This window comes from Canis aureus, chromosome 12 (genome assembly GCF_053574225.1).
Source record: "Canis aureus isolate CA01 chromosome 12, VMU_Caureus_v.1.0, whole genome shotgun sequence".
NCBI lineage: Eukaryota > Metazoa > Chordata > Mammalia > Carnivora > Canidae > Canis > Canis aureus.
Window position 1 is genome coordinate 35,843,486 of NC_135622.1, and position 25,000 is coordinate 35,868,485.

The window sequence follows — 25,000 nt, forward strand, 5'->3', positions numbered from 1 at the left end:
GGATTAAATATCACCTTGAAAGGAATGCAGCCTTCCCAAAAGCTCATTCACATTGTTTCATTGTTTAGCATCTCACCTAATTTTTTGTTCTTTGCACATCACTTAATGCCTGTTTGTTGAATTGAAACTTCACTCACTATAGGGGAGATAGAATCCCAGAGGATTTGGATTTGTCCTATTTGAATTGTTGTTCTATCAGGGATTTTTTGTTGTTGTTGTTGCCAGTCTTCTGTTTGTGTTGAATAGAGTCATAGACTGTTGAATTTCAGTGGCAGTTCTCATGAGTACAAGAACAAGTCAAAGTACACCAGATAAGTTTTAATTTGTTAAAACTTCTTGTTTTAACAATAAACTGGAGATCTACCCAGAGGTTGTCACCTAGAGTTACCTGAAGTTGTAAAGAGTGTTTACTTGCTTGGCATCATACTTCAGTATGATGAAATACTGATGGATGAAATGGACATACTTCCTCCTGTAGGATCCAGTAATGTTTTCAAATTAAAAGTCACATATAAGGTTGTGTTTTCTAAATCTGGGGTTGAGAAGATAGGAATCTGTAGTACTTTTTCTGTTTGCCATGGAGCAAATAAAGAGCTTTTGAGAGAGCGTTTTCCTGTGTTGGACTTAGCACCAGCAAAAATGAGTAGTTGTTTCAGTCTAACCTGAAGAAGTTTATTTTGAAAACTTTTGGGGTATTAGGAATCAGTAACTGTGTTATCAAAAGAATTAATATTGGCCCATTGCTTTTGGGGTTTGGGGGAGATAACTGCTTAAAGATGCAGACAGCTAGGACTTAGATGATACTCTTTCTTGTATGTATCTTTCTTTTACAGATGTATTACTCTGGATTTATGACTCACTTAGCTCATATTATGACAAATAGTCAAATCTATTTTGTTTCTCTTTCACATGCAAAAATGCCCCAGTAATAGGTTTTCATTTAATCTTCACCAATGCTGACTTTAAGAGAAATTTATTTTCATTTAGGTAGCTCTTATTAGATTGTTCTAAAGTTATTCCAATTTATTCTAGCTCTTAACTTGGAAGGATCTGTTCTGACACAACTACTTGAATTTGGGGCTTTTGTTTAAAATAAGTTGGACCTGGATTTTTTCTACTCTTCTTTTTAATTTGGAATTTTCAAATTTCTTAAATTTGCTAAGATGATTTAGACTGAGGGCTGACAAGGCAAACCACTGCCTGAGGGCCAAATTGGCCCTCTGTTTTATAAATAAAGTTTTATTGGAACATAGCCATATCTGTTCATTTCCATATGGTCTTTGGCAATGTTGGTGTTACAAGGACAGAATCGAATAGTTGTGACAGACTGTGTGGACTGCAAACTAAAATATTAACTCTCTGGCCCTTTATAGGAAAAGTTTGCCAACCCCTGATTTAGGCTAAAATTTAATACAACTAAAAATTTGAAGAAAAAAAGATGCAAACTCCATTTAAAGTGGATTTGTATAAAAAAGATCACTATATTATGACTAAAATTTGTTATATAATGTAGCCTTGTTTTATTTAAGAATGTGTTGAATTGTTCCTTTCTTCAGGGCCCCATCCAGCAACCTGAGTACCTATAGACAGTGATGCCTTGGCCAGTCCATCTCCAAGCCACTTGCTTTAAGGCACTCTGCCTAGCAATAGACTTTTGTGCTCTATGTATCAGATTCCCAGTAGCTAAATGAAGACAGCCAGCAGGTAGACCAGTTGTCAAGTATTTGGGGCCGAATGAAAAACTTAAAAATATTGGCAGTCCTCTGGGTACACTCTACTTATAGACAGTAATAAAAAGTAGTTTAAAGAAGGTAGAGGAGAAGTGGAAAGGAGCTGATCCCACTTCACCATTTTTTCTAAGTAGTGGTACTCAAGAGGATAAAGTCTGCCCTATTTATGTAAATGTAAATATTAACACATTTTCAACAGTAATTTGTTGGTTATATTTGAGCATTTCTGTGTGATTTTTTTTTTTTTTAAAGTAGAGTCAATGTACAATGTTACATTAGTTTCAGGTGTACAGCATAGTGATTTGGCAACTTGGCACATTACACTATGCTCATCACAAGTGTAACTATCATCTGTTATCATACAATGCTATTACAATAACACTGACTATATTTCCTATGCTGTACCTTCCATCCTGTGACTTATTCATTCCATACCTGGAAGCCTGTAGCTCCCATTTGCCTTCACCCATTGTACCTCCCTTCCCCCAGCAACTACCAGCTTGTTGTTTGCATTTATGGGTCTGCTTCTGGTGTTTGCTTGTTTATTTGTCCACTTAGATTCCACATATAAGTGAAATCATATGGAATTTGTATGACTTATTCACTTAGCATAATACCGTCTAGGTCCATCCATGTTGTTGCAGATGGTAAGAACTCATTCTTTTTTCTGGCTGAGTAGTATTCCATTATGTATATATAACACATCTTCCTTATCCATTATTTATCGATAGGTGTATTTTGACTATTGTAAATAATGCTGCAGTAAATGTGGGGGTGCATATATCTTTTGAGTTAATGTTTTTGTTTTCCTTGTATAAATACTCAGTAGTGGATCATATGGTATTTCTACTTTTCATTTTTTTTTTAGGAGTCTCCATGTTGTTTTCCACAGTGGTTGCTTCAATTTGCATTTCCACTAACAGTGCATGAGGAGGATTCCTTTCCCTCCACATCCTCACCAACACGGTTATTTCCTGTCTTTCTGATACTAGCCACTCTGACAAGTGTGAGATGGTATCTCATTGGAATTTTTGATTTATTATTTCCCTGAGGGTTAGTGATGTTGAACATCTTTTCATATTTCTGTTGGCCTTCTGTATGTCTTCTTTGAGAAAATGTCTATTCAGGTCCTGGGCTTTCTGTCCTGTTTTGTTGATGTGTATGACCATTTTTGTGCCAGTACCATACTGTTTGATTACTATAGTTCTGTAGTATATCTTGAAATCTGGGATTGTGATGCTTTCAGCTTTGTTCTTCTTTCTCAAGATTGCTTTGACTATTCTGGTCTTCTGTGATTCCATACAAATTTTAGGATTATTTGTTCTAGTTCTATGAAAAGTACTATTGGTATTTTTTTTTTTTAATTTTATTTATTTATGATAGTCACACAGAGAGAGAGAGAGAGGCAGAGACACAGGCAGAGGGAGAAGCAGGCTCCATGCACCGGGAGCCTGACGTGGGATTCGATCCCGGGTCTCCAGGATCGCGCCCTGGGCCAAAGGCAGGCGCCAAACCGCTGCGCCACCCAGGGATCCCTACTATTGGTATTTTGGTAGGGATTGTAGATTGCTTTGGGTAGCATGGATATTTTAACAATATTTGTTCTTCCAGTCCATGAACATGGTATATATTTCCATTTGTGTTGTCTTCATTTTCTTCCATCAAAGTCCCCCCCCCCCCCCCATCAAAGTTTTATAAAAGTTCTCAGAGTATAGATCTTTCACCTCCTTGGTTAAGTTTATTCGTACGTAGTTTATTCTTTTTGATGCAATTGTAAATTGGATTGTTTTCCTAATTTCTCTTTCTGCTACTTTGTTATTAGTGTAAAGAAACACAAGAGATTTCTGTATGTTAATTTTGCATCCTGCAGGGTTACTGCACTCATTTATTAGTTCTAGTATTCTGGTTCTATAGTTGTGTTAGCTGTGGGTTTGTCATATATAGCTTTTATTATCTTGAAGTGTATTCCTTCTAAACCCACTTTATTGAGAGTTTTTATCATGAACAGATGTTGAATTTTGTCAAATGCTTTTTCCTACATCTATTGAGATGCTTGTATGGTTTTTGTCTTTCATTTTGTTACATTAATGTGATTTGGGGATATTGAACTATCCTTGTATCTGTAGAATAAATCCCACTTAATCGAGGTGAATGATTCTTTTAGTGTATTGTTGAATTTGGTTTGCTGATATGATGTTGAGGATTTTTGCAGATATGCTCATTAGGAATATTGGCCTGTAGTTTTCCTTTTTTTGTAGTGTCTTTTAAAAAAATATTATTTATTTGGGATGCCTGGGTGGCTCAGCAGTTGAGCGTCTGACTTTAACTCAGGGCATGATCCTGGAGTCGTGGGATTGAGTCCCATGTGGGGCTTCTTGTGTGGAGTCTGCTTCTCCCTCTGCCTGTGTCTCTGCTTCTCTTTCTCTATGTCTGTCATGAATAGATAAATAAATAAATCTTTGAAAAAATTATTCACGAGAGACACAGAGAAAGAGGCAGATATATAGGTAGAGGGAGAATCAGGCTCCCTATCGGGAGCCCGATGTGGGATTTGATCCCAGGACTTGGGATCACGCCCTGAGCTGAAGGCAGACACTCACCCACTGAACCATCCAGGTGCCTCTGGTTTCGGTTTTGGTTTTGGAGTAATGCTGGCCTCATAGAATGAATTTGGAAGCTTTCCCTTCTCTTCTTTTTTTTGGAATTGTTTGAATAGGTATCAACTCTAATGTTTGGTAAAATTCACCTGTAAATCCACCTACTTGTGGACTTCTGTTGTTCAGAGTTTTTGATTACTGATTCAATTTTGTTACTAGTAATCAGTTTGTTCAGATTTTCTGTTTCTTCCTGATTTAGATTTGGAAGATAGTATGTTTCTAGGAATTTATCCATATCTTCTAGGCTTTCCAGTTTGTTGGCATATAATTTTTTTCATAGTAGTCTCTTGTAATCCTTCATATTTTTCTTTATTTTAATGGGCATTCCTAAAAATTAGTGTTAAGGCCATAGAATGGAAGGTCAGTGTAGGGTGGAGAGAAACATGCTTATGGTTTTAATAATTCACACCTATTATGAATTAGTTTAGCTATAAAACTTATTTTATGAAAGATAGTATTGTCTAGAGAAATAGGGGTCACCATCAGTTTTTGTTTATCATCATGTACTATTTGTTTTCTGCAGTTGTCTTTGGTGACAGGCTGTTAATAATTGAACTTTTATGACCCAGCAGTTAAAAATGAGGCGTCTATTCTTGACTTCTTAAGCCTTGGAGAGGTTTGTTGTTTTTTAATATAACACAAATTCACATAAAAGCCATACTATGCCAGGAAATTGTATTCTTATTATACACTTAAAGTATCCATAAATGTTAGGAAATAATTCATAAAATTACCAGGCTTAATTATTTTACTCTAATTTTAGTAACTTTGAAAATGTTTGCCAACACTTAATTACTACATTAATATTAAATTACATAAAAATTTAAAAAGACCTTCAAATACAACAAATTAAATCGATACTATTCCATCTAACTCCTAATCTTGAAAATCTACATACCACATCTTTCTGTTCTGAGAGCAAAATTCCAAAATAGTGTTTAGTATTCAAGGCATATTCAAATATTTATCTGCTTTGGTATAATTCATATTTTCTAATTTACTTGGATCTGGTTCTTTTTTTTCTGCAGAAACTATTTTTCAGTAGAATTTCCTTTATAACTGCTTTATAGTTCACATTAAAAGTATTTGATTTGAAAAGTGTCAAATAAGCAGACTCAATTTTTACATCGTAGGTAATACCTTATATGAATATTTTTGCATTGTAATTTTTTTACATTTAACTATTGGTTTCAATTCTTTTTTCTTGTATTCTGTGTTTTGATTAATTTAAGGTTTTAAAAATTAAAACTTGTTCTGTAAGTCAGTATTTGAAAATCATGTCATTCAAGCTGTTGCAAATGATGTGATTTACAAGGAACAATAATTGAATTTCACCTTCATTTGAACCTCTTGAGTTTAAAAAATATTAATGGAGTCAGAACATACATTAGGATATGAGTCAGAAATAGATTAAAAGCATTTCTTAATTGCTTTTCCTAACCTTTTTTTTCTGACACTGAACTTTGAATTTGGGATTTTTAAAAGATTTCCTGTCTAGTTAGAGATCTGTGCCAGTGAGTGTCAGCTAAGGCTACTAGAAAAGTCTGGTAGCAAGAAGAGGCTGAATTTCCTGGCCCCCTGGTCAGTTTTGCTCTTCCCTGTCTTAGATCCTGCTTTCTGTGAGTTTAGTTAAGCTGGTCAATGTTCTGTGCAGAGAATGATTTGATAGGTTTAGGATTCCAGGAAGGAATTAACAAACCATATCGCTGTATCTGATTTTTTGTTTTTCAATTTATACAGTGTTTTCTAGCTCTTCTTTTTCTTGTTCAGAAAGACCTAGAATTACATGCAAGTGTTACTTGTTTTCAGTTTAAGCTTTTGACTTGTATATTTAGTCCTAGTAGTGTCTTTTCTTCATGTTGTCTTCAGCTGCTTAGGCTAGAAACTATAGTCAGAGTGTATTATTTTTCTCAGGTGATATTTAATTTATATGAGGAGGACTTAAACTACTCATTACTTGTTCTGGAGAATAGTAGAAAGATGTGGTTACTTCTTTTTGGGAGCTACGTCCCAAATGTTCTAGCCTTTCTAGGGTAATGTTTTGAATATTTTTGGATATCTGTATTTGCTGAACACTTTGCTAAGTGATTCCCTTGAACTACTGCTTCATTTAATCCTCACAGCAACCCTGTAAATTTTATTAATATTGCTGCCATTTCATAAATGGATAGATAGAAACTTAACAGAAGTCTTAGCTCCCAGAGCATGTGTACGCTGGCCTGAGCACATGTGATCATATAGAGGGGTGTGCTAGGGACCCTAAGCCCTGCATTTCTTTTGCTAAGCTGTGTAGGCGTTTTGTCTGTGGCTTGGAGATCTCGGCTCCTTTCTCTCTTCTTTCAGATTTCTGTAATTTTTGTTTTTAATCTCTTATATCTTGTTTATACTTTGTTGCTCCTGGTTTTGTATGGGAAAAGATTCCAATGACTGGAATGACTGATTTTAAGACTTAATACCTATTCACACCAGGGAAGGAAATGGTCATGAGGTAGCTGGCAGTATTCTCATTGTAAATCATGTGGTTGGAGCTCAGGATTGAGTAAACTTCTTCCCCCCTCGTCACTGTGTTACTTTGGCACTTTGTCAGCAGTGAGGGAAACAATAAAGTAAATACTGTAATGCTTAATCATTTTCCTGCTTATAAATAGGCTCCTATCAAAAATTCCATTCTGAGAAGGGCATTTTACAGAGCTGTCAACTCCTTTGTAAAGATATGGTGGAAAACAGATGGATAGATTACAAAATAATTTTAGATTCCCAGAATCTTCAGTAGTGCTTCACTTTATTTTCAAAGATTTTATTTATTTGAGAGAGAGAGAGAGAGACGGTGAGTGTGTACAAATGGAAGTAGGGGAGGAGAGGGGCAGAGAGGGAGGGAGAAGCAGACTCCCCCCCCTGAGCTGGGAGCCCAGGGTGAGGCTTGGTCCCAGGACAGAATCATGACCGGAGCTGAAGGCAGACATGTAACTGAATGAGCCACCCAGGCACCCCTAACTCTTTACTTTGAATTTGAACATTTGGATCATTCAAATTTAGAAATGGCAGGTTAAATGGAGGCAGGATTAGGCTTTCTGATGTACTTTATATTTCAGTTTATTTTAGTTAAGCTAAATTAAAGTAAGATATCCTTAATGTCCTTTATTTCATTGAGCGCTCCTAACTAACCATGAGACTTCTGAAAGTGCTTTGATGTGTCTGTGGTACTTTTACTGGAAGATATCCAACAAAGAAATGCTTCTCTCCTTCTCTCCACCCAACCCCCATCCCCCCACCCCCCCCACCCCCCCCGTAAAATTTAAGCATAGACAAAAATCTTCCCTCTGGCCCAGTTTAGTACCAAAAGCACCTAATCACACCACATCTGCTCTCAAGGTTAAAAATGCAATGTTTCTCAATGAGGTGAGGTTTACTAAAAAGTAAATTTAATCTGTCTCTGAGGTTTTATCTTTTTAAAATTCATTTTGCCTTCCAAAAGGGTGTATTGTTTTTTGGGATTTATAGAGCAGTTGTAAAACTGGCTATTGTGTGCTCTGTGGAGCTCTTTTCCTATTTCTTCCTTGTCCTCCTGCCCCGTCTTTCTGTTCCTTGATCCTTCGAGTTCATTGATCTTCTGCTTGCTACTCTTCTGTTATCCTAGGGGTTTTGTATTTCTTAGTCACTCCATTGTTTTACAAACCTTGTCAACAAGATTATTTGTCTTACTTTATTAATCTCACATTGACTTTTTCCACCAGGTTCTTCAGTGGACTTTTTCAGAATTCTGTCCGTGGACTTCCTTGACAAATAACTTTGTATTTTGTCATGTCATCTTTCTTCTGTTTGCCTTCAGATTATTTTTGCTTTTTAGCTCTTTTAAAAAAAAGTTTCTCTCCTGCAAGAAGAGGAAAAATTTGTCTCCTCACAATATGGTCAATATGGTTATCCCGGGCTCTAAGACTCTTGGGCTCTGGTCTTATAAGTGATAAACGCTGGTTTAGCAGAATGTATAAATGCCACTGGAGTAGATAACTCTAAATGTATCATTTGGCCGTGCAAATTTGTTATTCTAGAGCAGTTACATTATAACCTTATGTGACCTCATGGACCCAAACTGGTGTGTGGGTATGTGTGTCTTTTTTTTCCCCCTCAGGATTTTATTTATTTCTTCATGAGAGACACACACAGAGAGGCAGAGACAGAGGCAGAAGGAGAAATAGGCTCCCCACAGGGAGCCCAATGTGGGATTTGATCATAGGACCCTGGGATCACAACCTGAGCCAAATGTAGATGTTCAACCACTGAGCCACCCAGGTGCCCTGTGTGTGTCTTTTGATTTGCCTTCTTAAACCATGGATCACCTTGGTTGAGATAATTATTTATACAATTTACAAAGAAGAAACCTTTACAAATGATATTATTAAATCATCTATTTCACAGGTGTGGAAACGGGGGTGTGCTCTCCTGTCAGACATCAGTGACAAGGCTGGGAGAGAACTCTGACCTCTGCTTTCTAGTTCAGTGTTTTTCTATCCCAGTTGACTCTTGAAAATTTTTCTGATTCCACATGCTTTTGAGTAAGGTGTGATTCCTAGTTTCATCCTCAATTCTGGACATATTTTACTAATTGCTAAAAAATTTTCTAATTTAAGTCAGGAACTAGCCATCAAATGCCTCCTGCATGCTGAGGATGGGTTTGTGCTTTGTTGGCACACAAAAGAAGTATCTGACATTATTTGTACTCTTAACGATTGTGAGAACTTAGTTAAACTTATTAAAAATTAACCCAAACTAGAGTATCTTGGTGGCTCAGTTGGTTAAGTGTCCGACTCTTGAGTTTGGCTCAGGTCACGATCTCGGGATTGTGAGATCGAGCCCTTCGTTGTGTTCTGTGCTGGGCATGGAGCCTGCTTAAGATTCTCTCTCTCTTATTCTGCTCCCCCACTGTCAGCGTGCATGTTCTGTCTGTCTCTCTCTCTCTCTAAAAACCAAACATTTAACCCAGACCTTTTTTTCTTTAGATCTTGTGCCTCATCCCCACTGTAAAAAAATATATGGATTATCTTTTCTTTTACTACTATGAGACCAACATATATTGATCTCTAATTAAGTGTCAGGCCTGACTGTTAAGGATGCATAGTAAATCCCAGCATGCAGGGGCATAGCCTGGGCATCCAGCTAACACAGCATGTAGTGCGTTTTATGCAGTGATTCTCAAAACCAGGCCAGTTTTGCCTCCCTGTACAACTTAGGCAATGTCCCAAAACAGCTGTCCCTGTCACAACTGGATGAGTGGAGGGGCAGGGGTGCTAGAATTCTGAGGGGGTGCTAGAATTCTGAGTAGAGGTCAGTGATGATGTTCAGCATGCCACAGTGCACAGGATTGCCCCCACAACAAAGAAACTATCTGACTCCAGATGTCAGTACTCTCAAGGTTGAGAGACCTAGGTATACAGTGGTAATGGCAGTATTCAGAGCAGCTTCTGTGTTCTCAGTGTGTTCTGTGCCTGGCAGTGTCTCATGATAGAGGTGTGGATAAACCACTATTGCCCCGAGTTTGGATTGGGGTCGGAAAGGGTGCATTGAATCTAGAGGACAAGAAGAAGAAGGGACAGGCATACCAAGCAGAGGGAGTGGTGTGGGCAACCATTGGGAGGTGACAGGCACATCTGGGGCCCTGAGGGTTGTTCATCATGGCTAGAAGTTGAGAGAGAAAGCTGAAGGCGAGAGAGAAAGTAACTCAAGAAGAGGATGAGGAAGTAGTAGCAAAGTGGAAGCATGAAAATGGGTAGCTTAAGAATGAAACTAGACCACTCTCTTTCACCATACACAAAGATAAACTCAAAATGGATGAAAGATCTAAATGTTAGACAAGATTCCATCAAAATCCTAGAGAAGAACACAGGCAACACCCTTTTTGAACTCGGCCATAGTAACTTCTTGCAAGATACATCCACGAAGGCAAAAGAAACAAAAGCAAAAATGAACTATTGGGACTTCATCAAGATAAGAAGCTTTTGCACAGCAAAGGATACAGTCAACAAAACTCAAAGACAACCTACAGAATGGGAGAAGATATTTGCAAATGACATATCAGATAAAGGGCTAGTTTCCAAGATTTATAAATAACTTATTAAACTCAACACCAAAGAAACAAACAATCCAATCATGAAATGGGCAAAAGACATGAACAGAAATCTCACAGAGGAAGACATAGACATGGCCAACATGCACATGAGAAAATGCTCCGCATCACTTGCCATCAGGGAAATACAAATCAAAACCACAATGAGATACCACCTCACACCAGTGAGAATGGGGCAAATTAACAAGGCAGGAAACAACAAATGTTGGAGAGGATGCGGAGAAAAGGGAACCCTCTTACACTGTTGGTGGGAATGTGAACTGGTGCAGCCACTCTGGAAAACTGTGTGGAGGTTCCTCAAACAGTTAAAAATAGACCTGCCCTACGACCCAGCAATTGCACTGTTGGGGATTTACCCCAAAGATACAAATGCAATGAAACGCCGGGACACCTGCACCCCGATGTTTATAGCAGCAATGGCCAAGATAGCCAAACTGTGGAAGGAGCCTCGGTGTCCAACGAAAGATGAATGGATAAAGAAGATGTGGTTTATGTATACAATGGAATATTACTCAGCTATTAGAAATGACAAATACCCACCATTTGCTTCAACGTGGATGGAACTGGAGGGTATTATGCTGAGTGAAATAAGTCAGTCAGTGAAGGACAAACATTATATGTTCTCATTCATTTGGGGAATATAAATAATAGTGAAAGGGAATATAAGGGAAGGGAGAAGAAATGTGTGGGAAATATCAGAAAGGGAGACAGAACATAAAGACTGCTAACTCTGGGAAACGAACTAGGGGTGGTGGAAGGGCAGAAGGGCGGGGGGTGGGAGTGAATGGGTGACGGGCACTGGGGGTTATTCTGTATGTTAGTAAATTGAACACCAATAAAAAATAAATTAAAAAAAAAAAAAGAAAAAAAAAAAGAAAATGGGTAGCTTTGTATGCCATGCTAAGGCATTTGGTCATTGTGCAAAGGCTGTTGTAAACCAAAAAGAGGTTTTAAGTGGATCATTACCTGTTCAGATTTGTCTTTTGGGAAGAAAACTTCAGTGTTTCAAGAAATAATTGGAAGGTGACAACTAGAGAGAAATTGACTCAGAGGCTGGTATGCTCCTTTTGGTAGGAGCCGAGCCAAGAAGTGACAGGATAGGAGAATGCTACATTTCAGGGATACGAAAGGGGTGGGATCTATTGGTTGGGGAGCAGGGAAGAGAGGATGAAGGGTTGGGTCACTGATTCCTGACTTGGGCAAGCGTGGGGAGAACATGTGTATCTCCTCCCTGGAGGGAGATATGCAGGTCTTGTTAATAGCAACCCTGTTGAGCCTCAGGCCAGGCATTTTGGGGGATGCCTGCTTTTCCCATCAGCTCTGGATGTGGCCCCTGTGATGCAGAGGTTCAGCCTGCCATGTTGGCTCATCCACCCAAGATGGAGCACGAACAGGGCTGCCACAATGAAAACTTGCTATGGGAAGGAGGAATGGAAATCCTCAGTAGCTGCTGTTCCACATCCCACTAGAGGAGAGTAACAGGACCCCTGTGCACTGGCCACAGAGTGAACTTCTGGGTTGGCCAGTTTGGCTGCTTTTGGTTTTGTTCTCTGAGAGGATCTCTTTTGTCCATTGTCCTTTGTAGCTCATTGGGGAGGGTGTTGAATTCATGTTTCAGCTCAGATGTCACCTCAGAGAGCTTTTCTTTGACCTCCCAATATAAAATAGGCATCCCTTCTTTACTTGACATGTCATAGCTATCAGCTGCGCACACATTATCTGCAGCGGTCTAGGTCATTGACTTGTTTTACTTTTCCTGCCCCTCTTCTATAATGTCAGGTCACGAGGGTAGGAGGGACTTTGGCTGGTGTGTTCACTTTGAGTCATTAACACCTATAATATTTGGATCCTGTTTTTTTGAACGAATGGATAAATGAACGAGAAAGGTATGGAATACTGAAAGAGGAACAGGAGGAAAAAAACAACAAGTTATTTGTGGTGGGTGAGAGGAAGATGAGTTCACTTTTGGATATGATGAGTTTTAGCAATGTCCAGGTACAGATGGCCAGTAGGCCTCAAACACACAAGTGACACTCAGCTAGATAGTTGCAGTAAAGCTGGCTAATGTGTACCGTAGCCTTCCTCAGTGCCAGGCTCTGTGCTCAGCCCTGTCCTGATCTCAGGAAAATGGAGCTAGCTGTACATTGGTGGGGTGGGAATGTTCAGAGAGCATGTGTGAGAAGAACAACAGGGACAAAATCCTGGAGGACCCCAGTACATGAGAGCTGAGCAGAGAAAGAGTCACCCAGAGGGGCAGGGGGGAACTCAGGGAGAGGATCGTGTGTAGGAATCCAGGAGGTGGAGGGGGCAGGTGGAAAGCTTACGGGCTCTCAGAGGGCTTTGAAAAGTGTCCCTGGATCTCAGCATCAGAGAAGTGACCTGAGAAGAGCTGTCTGAGGAAACCCTGGAGGAAGGAAATGGTTTGAGGGTTTGAAAAGTTAAAGTTGCCCCTGAGAAAGAGCAGATAGGAGGAAGAGTGAAAATCCAGCAAAGGGAAGAAATGGTTGCTGTGTGACTCTGGTGTGGGGAGGGATGGAGCACTGGTGGAGGAATGTTCTCAAACATCTCTGTTAGCTGGTTTCCTTGTATTTCCTTCACACCTTTTGATTTTCCTGTGCTGTCCTTTCCCCAGTGGAGTGGGAGGCAGCATCACCTTCCTAGCTGCCACATTGCCTCCCTGCTGGTCACAGCTCCTGGCTCAGCTGCCACCAGCCTGAGGGCACAGGTTATAGGGAGAGTTCCTTTACTTCATTTACTTAGATCAGCTGTTAATTTTGTAGTTTTCCTGGTTGCTGCGGCTTCACCCGATTGTGTTTCCATTTATTGCCACCAAGCCTGGTGTTCTGGTTGCGTGAAAGCTGTCTTTCAGGAGTTGTCAGGCTACCAGTAGTTGCAATGGCTCAGGAGAGCCTGCAACTGCACATTTAATAAGGAAACCTAAATTACATCTGGAACCTTGGAGTCCAAGAATGTGCATCCATCTTTTTATTTTTGCAGTGACAGTCATTAGGTTTCCAACCAGGGAGGTACAGCTAGTGTTTTTAGAACATGCTGTTCAAATGTAAAGTATACCTTCATCTCCTGATGTATGGGATGCTAAAACTATTCACCTACCTTGCTTGGTAATTTCTGTCTGTATCCAACTTTAACATGATAGATAATGGAGTCAGGTCATATAGAGAATTAAGTATTTTTCTCTTTGTTGCTTTTGAGAGAAAATACATTTGATAGAATTTAAAGAATGGCTCTAGCCTCTAGAGCCTAAGAAGTTCATCTCTTGATAATCTGCTTAAAAATGTGAACAAATTACATGACAACACGTGAAAAAGCTACAAGGGACAGAGATCTACAAAACAATTTTATGTAGGTTTTCTTTTAAAACTTTATCAAAGGTAATAGTTAAGGCTGTCAGCAAAGCGAAGCTTGTCCACAGTGTCCGGACCAGATGTTTTAGTCTTACCAGAACAAAATGGCGTGCTTTCTGGGAAGACTGGGTAGGGAGGGACCATTCAGGAGGAGAGGCATGGTTGTACACGTTCTCCAAAGATGGTAACATTTGGTACTCTGATTTTCAATAATACCGTTGAGTATATGACTGATGAAGAGGCATTTAGCTCCTTCAAAGACTAAACTTCTTGGCGTTTTCTCAACTTACTGTTGTTAGGACTCCTTCATACTCTGAAAAGTCATTGAAGACCCCAAATGACTTTGTTTATCTAAGTCATATTGATAGATATTTACTGTATTAGATAAAATTTTTAAAAAGTTTACCAACTCATTTAAAAACACCAATAAGAAATTTACTGTTTATACAAAAAGCATATTTTTATGAAAAATAACTGTATTTTAAAAAATTTAGTGAGAAACCATGACATTGCTGTGCATTTTTGTTAATCTTGTTAATACCTGGCTTAATTCAAGAGAGTTAGAGTCTTAAATCGGCTTCTGCATTCAGCCTGTCATTTGGAATATTTTACTGTAAGTCATGAGAATGAAAGTGAAAAAGGCAAATCATATGTTAGTATTTCTGAGAAAATAATCTTGAGTTCATGGACCCTAAAAATCTTTCAGAGACCTCTGGGAGGGGTCCCTGGGCCATACTTTGAGAACCCTTCGCCTAACCATACCTTCTTGAAAGCAGAGACCATTGCCTTGGTTTCCTCTTCTGTTCCTTGGGGCCCGGTAAATATTCGTTATATTGACTCCTCAAATGTGTTTACTGATTCAACTTTCCTCTGTAAAAATCCAGAAAGAGGACCCATCTGGTGAATGGGGACTAAACTCCCTTTCCTTCCTCCTTAAATTAGTCACGCCGTAAGAATCCATCTCAGGCCTTTGACTCAGCAGCCAGAGTGGTGCCACTGGACTCTTTTCCTTGTGTCTGATGACATTGCAGACTGGTTACAAATCAAGATAAGTAGTTGAGGGAAAAAATATTCCCTTTATAGTACAGTGAATTCTAGGAAGTCTTGGAGGTTACTGGGGGAAAGAAGCTAGAATTATTTCCTAGAAACAGTGGGAAACAGAGTGGGAAAGTCTCTGCGCAAGTGTGAGGGGCCTGCTGGCACATGGGATCCACTCTGCTCTCCAGGAAGCATATGTGCTCTTCCAGTTCGAGTTTTCTGCACCAAGGCAATGGCAGGTGGCCTGAAGAGTGAGTGGGAAGCAGTCATCAGCTCTCCAAGTAACAGCATTCTCATTTGCCAAATGTTATGTTAATGTTTCTGCAAACTTGTGGTAGAAATATGCAAACTTAGGCAGAAAATATGCATACTGTTCGTATTAAGTTTTCAGACTTTTGATAAAATGTAGGTAAACAATATCAAAAGGTATCTTAAAAGTTATGCGCTAATTTTGCATAAGACAAAGATGTGTACAATTTAGGATGTTTACATTGGAGCAAATTGATCAGCTACATGAGGAAAGTCTTCATGAATATAGTAGCATAAAAGCAATTGTTTTTGCATTTGCAAAGAAATGGAAGCAAAAAAACATTTTAAAAACAGCATGATTTTGTCTGCTTTATCTGAACGAGTAGTGGCATTTTCTAACGGCTTGTCTCTTGGGCACATAAATCATTGTGGTGCGTTCTTACTAATAGTCTTTGAACTTCTTTCTCTGTCCTTTTCTTCCGGGCCGGGCCGTATATTGCTGCCTTTAGCGCTTCAGCATGGAAGGGATCTCAAATGTCATTCAGAATGGCCTCCGCCACACCTTTGGAAATTCAGGTGGAGAGAAACAGGTGCTGGGTTATCCTTATTTTCCTCATTCTCTGCTTTTTCATTTCCTGTGTAAGTGAAGGTCCTGAAAGCTGGCAATTTTACTAATTTACTAAGACTATTGCTTAAAAGAGAGAAGTGAAAGTCTATCATTTTTATACTTTCAATAATGCATACAATTCCCTTTAGGAAAAAGCGATTTTCAAATTGGCAATAGACTAAATGCATTCTTACTATATGATTTAGAGCTCCATTTTCCACTATCTTTAAACAAATTGCATTGACATAATGAGTTGCATGTATAGAATATATAACTAAACTAGAAAATGCTACACTAATTCTAAAAGTTTGAGAAACAAGATGTCTTTTGAGAGGGAAGAAAGCTGGTGTTGGTGTCTTTTGACTAGAGTTCTAGGTCAAACATGTAATATATATATATATATATATATATACACACACAAACACATAAATATTTTACCTCCTTTTAAGTGAAATTCAGGCAGTTTTAAGGTATATCATGTAGTCAGCCAACACACTTGTCTGTCAAATGAGGCATGTGACGTGATTTATACAAAATTATTTGTGGATATAGGTACCTGGCCAAATGTGTAGCAATTTACTTTACATTAACATTTTTGTATAATGATTTGAGGAGGATCATGAACAGGGGAAACACATCTATATTAATGAGTGTGCTTAAAATTACCTTTCACAATTTGAAATTTTCACTTCAAAAGGAAAACTTCAATGTGGCTTTTAAGTGAAGATTGAGAAAGTGTGCAGAATGTAGCTTTTGGCAGTTTATCAAAAGAAAGCATTTGAGCATAGAGTTTTTGCTAAAAGATAGTTTCTGTATTACCTGAGAAGGGTAATAATCAGTATTAAATAATCCTTCACATTGACATTTACAGCTCCATTAAGGGATGGTACAAATTTTTTTTTTTTTTTTTTTTATTCTGGAACCTCTACCTCTCTCAAACTCACAGGATGGCAAAATAACTTCCACACTGACCTACACACGCAAGTGGGACAGGAAGCCTGAGAGCGTAGCCAGGTAGTGTGCTGGTAGGGGCGCAGCTTCCTGATGCTCTCACCAGCCAGCTTGCCGCTTCCCCACCGCTGTCCATGAAGCCCCGGGGGCGGGGGACGGGCGCTTGTTTCCGGCTTCCTGTGTATTATTCACAAGGAAACATTCAGTTCTACAATTTGGTGTCACCTTGGAGAAGTCTACACCAAAAAGATGGTGGGAATTGTTTCTTAAACATGAATAATTCATTTTCTTTTCTGTACCTAGGGAGCCAGTTCTTGTTAAACCATTTTACCTTGTCTTTTGATTATGAGGTCCCTCAAGGATGAAATCACTCATGGAGGGTTAGGAATAGAGCGGAGATTTAGGGCAAGGACTAATGGCTGGGTCTCAAAAGATTCTGAGTAAAAACAGTAGATCTCCAGATGAGCACATGCAAACCACACCGAACTATATAGTTTTTGGTGGAGTGGTCAGAATAGGAACATCTGGACAATAATTTTTAGATTCTGCTTTCATGGGACATACTTATAGGCCATAACTCTGATACTCGTGAGCCTTTACAGTAGTGAACAAGGTCGTTTGTCTCAGTATCAGACGTAAATATTTATTATTCACTAGGCCATTCTCTCCTTTCACTTTTCTCTTTTCCTTTAATGCCTTTAAACATTCTGAATAATTTAAAATAATAATAATACACCTCTAAAATTGATATGCGTGTCTATGTTAGCTTCTGGAAGAAGCTGGTATGTGTTTTTAAAGTTGTGAAGTTATCCACGTGACCATTTTGTTCAATCAGAAAAAAATGGTCTGAAACAGAATTATTTGGCTGTTGGGAATGATTTGGTTATGCAGAACTGTTGCAACTCCGTTTTTAGTTTGAAATTACTATTTTCAAAGTATGTTGAAAATATGCAAGAAGAATGTTAAGACTAAAATGAACAAATTACCGTCAGACCTAATTTTAGTAAATTTTCAATAACTGAAAGGTGAAAAAATAGATGTTTATGTTAACATTAGGCTTGAATGAAGCAGATAGAATTGGGCAAAATAGGAGTTCCAGCTGAGATAGTAAGATACACATGTTCCTTATTAAAATAGCTCATGTTTCATGTTATAAAATAGACCTTATGTAACTGTATCAAATTTGTGCAGATACGGTCATTCAGATTTAAGTGACATATATTTTTTTTCACTTGGCAGTACTTGACAACAGTCATTCCCTATGAGAAAAAAAATGGACCACCATCTGTTGAAGATCTTCAAATATTAACAAAAAGTGAGCAAAGACAAAATTAAACAGTTAACCATATTTACTTTTGCTGAATCTAAATACTAATTTTGGTTGGTTAATTGATGATGTTATTGTTTTGTTTTGTCAATTTAAGATAGTAAATGATAGATATTATCATTTATTGAGAATGAACCATAAATGGCTATAGCATCAACCATGACCCTAAATCCAGAGTTGATTTGTATTTTTTGTGCTTTTTCTTACCTTTTGAAATATTTGCAAGCTGAACTTTTGAGGGGAAAAAAAATGTAACTTGATTCTCCATCATCTCTTGAATGTTTAAGAACAGATCATTCATCAATAAATAAGGTGCTTCATGGATCTTCTATAAATATGACTGTCAGTAACTCAATAGGAAAGATTTAGAATGTGTCCTAAAATGCTCTCCTTTTTTAGGAATGTAGAACCCTGAACCCAAGGTAATAGTCATAGATAGAATTTGAATTGCTAGTAATATTTTAAGAATTATTTGGCAAATATTAAAAAAGCCTATTTTGTGCCAGGCTGCATTCTGGGACTTTAGTGAACAAAGTCGACAAAAATACCGCCATCTTCAAGAGGCAGTTATTATTTTGAAATAATTTGTTAGACTTAAATATACATTCCATTGAATATCTCTTATGATAACCATAAATGAGTCATGAATTCTGGTTCTATCCCTGTTATTTACAGTGACATCCTTGGATGTTACTTACTTTCTCTTGGTCACAATGAAAAACAAGGATAAAAATATTTGCTATGTTTCCCTCATTGTAAATAACATATGGGTGATTTGGGGTAAGTCTGTTTGTTTTCCTTGAAGGGACTAGATTTGCTGACCTGTTAGATTCTTTCTAACTGTAAATATTTGTAATAACTGCTGATTAAAGAGGGAACCAAATAAGAGAAAATCACAGGAATAGATCTTGGTGATGAGACTTGTTTTAGAATTTAGAGATATGGAGGCACGGTTGGGGTGAGCGCAAGGGAGCTTCCTGCCTGCTATGTGAAGTTGTTATTCCTTCCTTTGGTGAACAATACTTTCACAGTCTTTTATATTAAAATATGGATAAATCAAGTGATGCTAGCCAGTCTGAAGTAGAGAATGAAGAGATTAACTGGGTGGCCAGCCCTCTGATTTTTCCGGAGGAACTCATGACATTAGGAGTGTCCAAGATCAAACAGGGGAATAGTTAATTATAGGGCTGGGTCTCTTAATTCCCAATCCACTATGCTTTTTAATAATGCTAGCTTATGGCATGTGATTTTATGTAGAAATGAAAACAAATCTAAAACATGATGGGAAACAGAAATACTGAACAGAGTAGCCCTCCAAGAAGGGAACATAACTATTGCCTTAGAAGCTAGGAATTCCTGAAAGACCTTGGCTTCTCAGATCATGGACAAACATACTTGGCCAAACCAGTCACATAATTCCCACAGAATGTCAGGCTGATTCTTAGATGATGTATTTGTAGACAAACACCATTTGGAATCTCTGGATGAGTGAACGTGTGTAGCGGGTGTGAGTGAATGTCCCAGTTAGTATGAGTTTCACTTTGAAAGTAAAAAGTGGTTATCTCCTAAAAACTTGGGGGAGAACCGGGGCCTCTGCCGCTGCCTTGTAGATGTTAGGATGTTAGCTGCGGTGAAAGCCCTGGGAAGACTAGTGTAGCGTTTCTGGTTATGTCGCCGTCCTTAGAAAAGCTACTAGAATTCCACAGCAGTAGTAAGAACTAGAATAATGTCATGCTAATGCTTATATAGCATATATACCATGTGGGGCACTATTCTAAGGCCTTCACATCTGAAGTAGTAACTTGGTAATCACAAGCCTTTGAGACTGGTCTGATGAGGAGTCTCATCCTACACATGAGGAACTTGGTGCACTATGTGGCCGAGGAACTTGGTGCACTATGTGGCCAAGTAACTTGCTCAAAGCCCCACAGCTAGGAAGTGGGAAAGCTAGGGTTTAGGCCCAGATGGACTGACTTGCCAGTTACCCCATGTTGTTTTGTCATATGTCCGGGGGGGAAAGAGTGTGGCATTTCCTCAGGATGCTCTGGAGACAGTGAGTTGGCAGTCATGTGCAAGGGTAGCATTTATTCATGTAGTGTTTATCCATGTGTTCCTGGGTGGCTTAGATTTTTAGCCACTCTAATAGCTGATTATCCTATTAGTCTTTGCTTAGAGATAAAATTGTCAAAGATTGCCTTTAGGGATGAGGCTAATTCGCTAAGGTTCCTCTGTAGTATAGGAGCAGACAGGAGCAGACGGCCTGGCTGAGTGCTGCTTTGTGAGGTCCGTTCTTTGTTTTGGTTTCTCACAGTTTGGTTTCTAAGAAGGCTGACAGACATGTTCCTTGGAGAATGTAGCTAACTAGTCATTTATCTAGGACTTTCTCCAGCTTGTGAGATCTGCAGACTGAGGTTCTCCCACTCCCCAGGGCCCATGGAAGTGCTCACGATGGTGCCTCGCCTTCCAGTACTTAGGGTGACAGGCCTGAGGCTCTGTGAAATTGACCCAGTTCCTTTTTCCAGATTCCACTGCTTGGAAGTTTTAAATCCGGGAGATGAGTGTCAGGTAACAGGAATGTTCTCACCTGAATAAGGACTTACTTGGCTACGGTGTGTTCTCGAGCCTTTGCAGTTGTATTTCCATTTATCAGTCATTTGCATGGGTGGGTTGTGCCATGTAATTAAGGCTACAACATAAATGAGATTCTTGATCTGAATTTGAAATTGTTGCCTTGTCTTTGTCTCCTTTGTTTTACAGTTCTTCGTGCCATGAAAGAGGACAGTGAAAAGGTTCCAAGCTTGTTAACTGATTATATACTGAAAGGTGAGTTTTATGATGTTGTGCATGTGATGGTTGGGAAGTGTTGAGTCGACGAGTGCATCATCTTGCTAATAGATTAGAAAGTAGCTTCCTGCTAATAGATTAGAAAGTAGCTTCCAAACACACTTTTATCAGTCTCATTTGTGCATAGTGAGGATAGATGCATGGCTTACTGATGTTCCTCACATGAATTATGGTTATAAAATTCAACTTTTATTTGGAGTCTTGAACTGGAAGTAATTTGCATAGCTCAGTTGTGAGCATGGATGGAGGCAGGCAGTGAGGAAATATTATGGAGACTTCCCACAATTATGTGAGTCTGGGGTGTTCACTGACACTGGAAGGGTTGGTAGGGTGGTCTCTGCCATCTTGGGGACAGTAGAAAGAAGAGGACAGATCTGTGAGGATGGATGAAAGAGGGGACAGTCACATTAGTGAAGAGTCCCAGAGAGAATAATAAAGGGATAGTTGTAAGGGATGGGGAGGGGAGGGAGAAAATGAATGGATTTTCATCAACTGGGACTGTAGAAAATGAGCCATAAATCTTAGCGAGATCAAGATCACAGGTTGGGAACAGTGATGGGGTAAAGGAAAGTCATTTGAGATGTTAATGAGGTCACTTACTTTGGTGAGTAAAGAGCAAAATTTGGAAGATAAAGAGGGAACTGATGAACTTTTTAATTATAGGCAAAACTAATACTTTTCAGTGAAATTATTTTTTATAAAGCAGCAGTTATTCAGGTGAGTTATTCCAAGCATCATAAAATGCACCCTATAGGGTGTGATCCAGTATTGAGAGCAGTCCTCTTCTGGTAACACTGTCCTTTGGGTTCTCTCTTCTCTGCAGAGTTGCTGGCTGAATCATAGGAAGGTTGGGATTTCTGAGATGTTAGGTAACTCAGATGGGACGTTTCTTCAGCCATAGCTTCATAAAGAGAGAACCTCAGTGGAGCTCCAAGTCAGTGATATACTAAATATCACCTGTAAGAGACTTGGAGTGGAGCCAGTCATTAGGTTAGGGGTAGGGGGAGGGGGTTGAAAAGAATATATTGAATTTTTAAGTAAGCTGTGTTCTTCTGATGAAGGGCTTTTTCTTCCTATTACATTCTGAATTTTCTTTTTTAATACCTGATACCTTTGTTTGCTTTTTATGTTGTGCTAGCATTGGTATGAAAGCTGGATTGTTCTGAGGTTTGTTCTTATAGATGTGACACAGGAATGAGATGAACATAAAGAACATGTCTTAATTATAGGGGGTCCCTAGGGCACTACTGTGAGCACCAGAGATGCTCTGAACAAGCTTCTGAAGCATTCTTTGGCTATTTTATCATTTGACTGACTGCATGAAAGAATTTTATGATCCAGAGAACAGAGTGCTCTGTGGGCGAATGATGTTGAAGTTTTTCCCCTGTAACCCAGGCCTGTAACTGAACCTGTACCACATGCCTTCGGGAAGCAGCACTTTGCTAATTCTGTGCCACAGGCTCCAGCCTGTGAGCCAGGCCGTCTGTACTATAGCTGCTTCTCACGAGCTGCTTGTGTGCATTTGTTGTTGCTTTGCCTTGGCTTTATGAGGACTGGGTGGAAAAGAAGCTAGGGTTCAAACCAAGGTGGTGACTCTGCAGTCTGAGCACGTGAGTGGGCGTGTGTGATGCTCAGAGGTGTTCAGTCGCATGGGGAGGGTATGGATGAGGGGTGTATAGACAGGGGTTGACCAAACATGCTCTCTTCCACCCATCCTGGAAGTTCACAGCCATCAGCAACTCCTCTACCATAGGGGGCAGGACCCCACCCCATAAAAGGTGCAGCTGCTTAAGGGGGAACTCTTCTTCTGCCTTCTTGGCAGGACTTCCTCATAGTTGTTTTAACAACAAGGACTGTGGCTTGGCTGCTAAACATACCAAGCTTCATTTTACTGCAGAGGTATGAAATGAAAGAAGGTAGAAAAGTGGCCTCATTTGGCCTGAGAAAGGAGGGATGGATGTTCTATGGGCTCCTTGAGCTTTTTCTCACACCTGCTTTAATTACCCCACTGTGGCCTGCTGCCACCTCGCCTTCCAGGTTGTACCAAAGGCTGGTAGTGTAGACAGGGTTGCTGCTATGTGTGTGTGGAGACTTGCACCCTTCTTTCACTTCCTGGGGAGCCTCTCTGTGGTGTTACAAGCCTGATGTATAAGTCTAATGTTATGGGCTCTTATCTCTAAGTAGCATTTTAAGAGACATGGCCTTTTGGTATCTCATTTCTGGGCAATAATGTGTCAAGAGAACTTTTCACTGTTGAAAATGTGTAGCCTTTTAAAACAAGTTGATACTGTAGATCTTTGCATTGTTTGTTCTCCTGATTTAATAGTATATTTTTATATACATATAAAATGTATATAAAATGTATATACATCTTGTGTAAATACATATAAAATATGCATGTCTATTTAAAAGTTTTTTCCTTCCTCTAGTGCTCTGTCCTACATAGGGCAGCACCGCGTCAGGAACAGCTTTCTCTTCTGTGGACTACAAGCTAGGTTTCCTATAGCATTGTTCTGAAACCTGGCTACCATTCCCTTCTGCTATTGGAAACTCAGCACACTTGAACTTGGGTTTGTGATTCAGTATTAACTAGATCATGCTTTCACTAATTCTTTATATTATGAACAAGAGAAGTATGGCACTGTTCTGAATTCTAGAGGTGTGTGTGTGTGTTTGTTTTTTTGTTTTTTGTTTTTGTTTTTTTTTTTGTTAAATACTAACAATTATGAACTCTTCTCTCCTCCACCTTTGTAGAGTAAGGGGGAGTAATGTTTGTACATGCGCAGTTATATTTTTCCTGAACTGACAGTATGCCCAGTTGAGTTTTTATGGCTTTCTAGATCTGCACTGCACTGAAGAACTAGATTAAAGCATTGAGAGATTTATACTGTAACTGTTCTTCGGTGGTGGCAAGAACCGACGCTGTTCTTTATAAAGGGACTGTCAGGATAAATATTACCTACAGTGTTGTCAAGGGCGACAGAAACTGAAACGTGGGCTGTTCTCTGAAGAAGGGGAACCAGAATGTGCGCTATGGCAGATGACAGTGACAACAACTACGAACAATGATGATGACCAAGAGCCTCGATGACCAAGGCCGAGGCCTGGAGGCCCAGTGGGGAGAGGGCTGATATTGGAGGTTGCTGCGTCTTTCACCCCTATTGAGACGTTAACCATTCAGTTGCCATTCACTTTCAGAACCTTGTATTGTTGAACTTTGGATGTTTATATGTCTTGCCTCATGTGTCTGTGAAGAAGTGTCCTTGACAAGGAGCCTGTGTCCTCCAAGGTGCTTTCCAGTATCCTGTGCGCTGCTGTGGCGCCCTGTCCCCACTCCTGCCCGAGTGTCTCCCGAAAGCGCTACTCCTGGAAACAGCTCATCGATCCGGCACTGGTCATGAAACACTTTTCTGCCAGTTCCAGTCAAGTCATTGCCATTTAATAAATGTTGAAAAAAGGGTACTGCATGTTGGAGAGATTTTTTTGAGTTTCTGTTGTATTGAAGATTTTTCTTCCCTTTACCATTCTACACATTGTCCATCACTACAGTGTGGAAGCTGATGAATCCCGATTAGCTTCATGATGGGAAGGAGAGGGGAGAGGGGTTTTTCCGGGAAGTCTTACTCTTTTCCTGGGTCTGGGAGACATTCCTGACGGCAGTGGCAGCTCCCTCCCTGACAGAGGTGTGGAAAGAGTTCAGAGGACCTGGCAGGGGACTTTAAAATTCCACTTAAACATTTGTGAGCACACAGGCCCATTCCTATTCCTCATTTCACTTGGTAACTGGGACCCCAGGGCTGCAAAGGCAGCAGCTCAGTTTGGAGTTGGGAGGGCAACTTGGCAGCTCAGCTGTGACCTGGGGAAAGGTGAGCCTGAGCTGGTTCCTTGTCTTATCAATCAATCAATCAGTGCCTTGATAGTGAGAATGTGGGACTTGCCCCTTGCCCTTCAATTGATGAAGTTGCATACTTCAATAAAGTAACTAACTTCAACTGAATTAATGATGCAAATTTGTAAAAAAAGTTTTGACTATACTAAGGAAGTATCATTTTAGAAGACCTACTACTAGAGAGTCAAAAGTCCTTGAGGGTCTATTTTTTGGTGGAGATTC

At 39.4% G+C, this 25,000-nt stretch overlaps 1 protein-coding gene across 4 annotated transcripts in view; it reads left to right on the forward strand.

Moving 5' to 3' along the window:
• FEZ2 (fasciculation and elongation protein zeta 2) overlaps window positions 1-24,356 on the forward strand; it is a 43,866-nt gene extending 19,510 nt beyond the window's left edge. Inside the window, exons 6-10 of one of the 4 annotated variants that reach the window (XR_013349438.1) lie at window positions 15,670-15,750; window positions 17,958-18,033; window positions 20,803-20,868; window positions 23,319-23,459; window positions 24,088-24,356. Coding sequence is in view for 3 of the 4 variants with exons in the window: in XM_077843625.1 (XP_077699751.1) it covers window positions 15,670-15,750; window positions 17,958-18,033; window positions 20,803-20,868; window positions 23,319-23,335 (240 nt within the window). In the remaining variant the exon portion in view is untranslated. Of the gene's footprint in view, window positions 1-15,669; window positions 15,751-17,957; window positions 18,034-20,802; window positions 20,869-22,027; window positions 22,054-23,318 lie in introns of those variants that run through there. The other 3 variants (XM_077843625.1, XM_077843626.1, XM_077843627.1) reach the window with 3 other exon arrangements.
• Window positions 24,357-25,000: the final 644 nt, after the last annotated feature.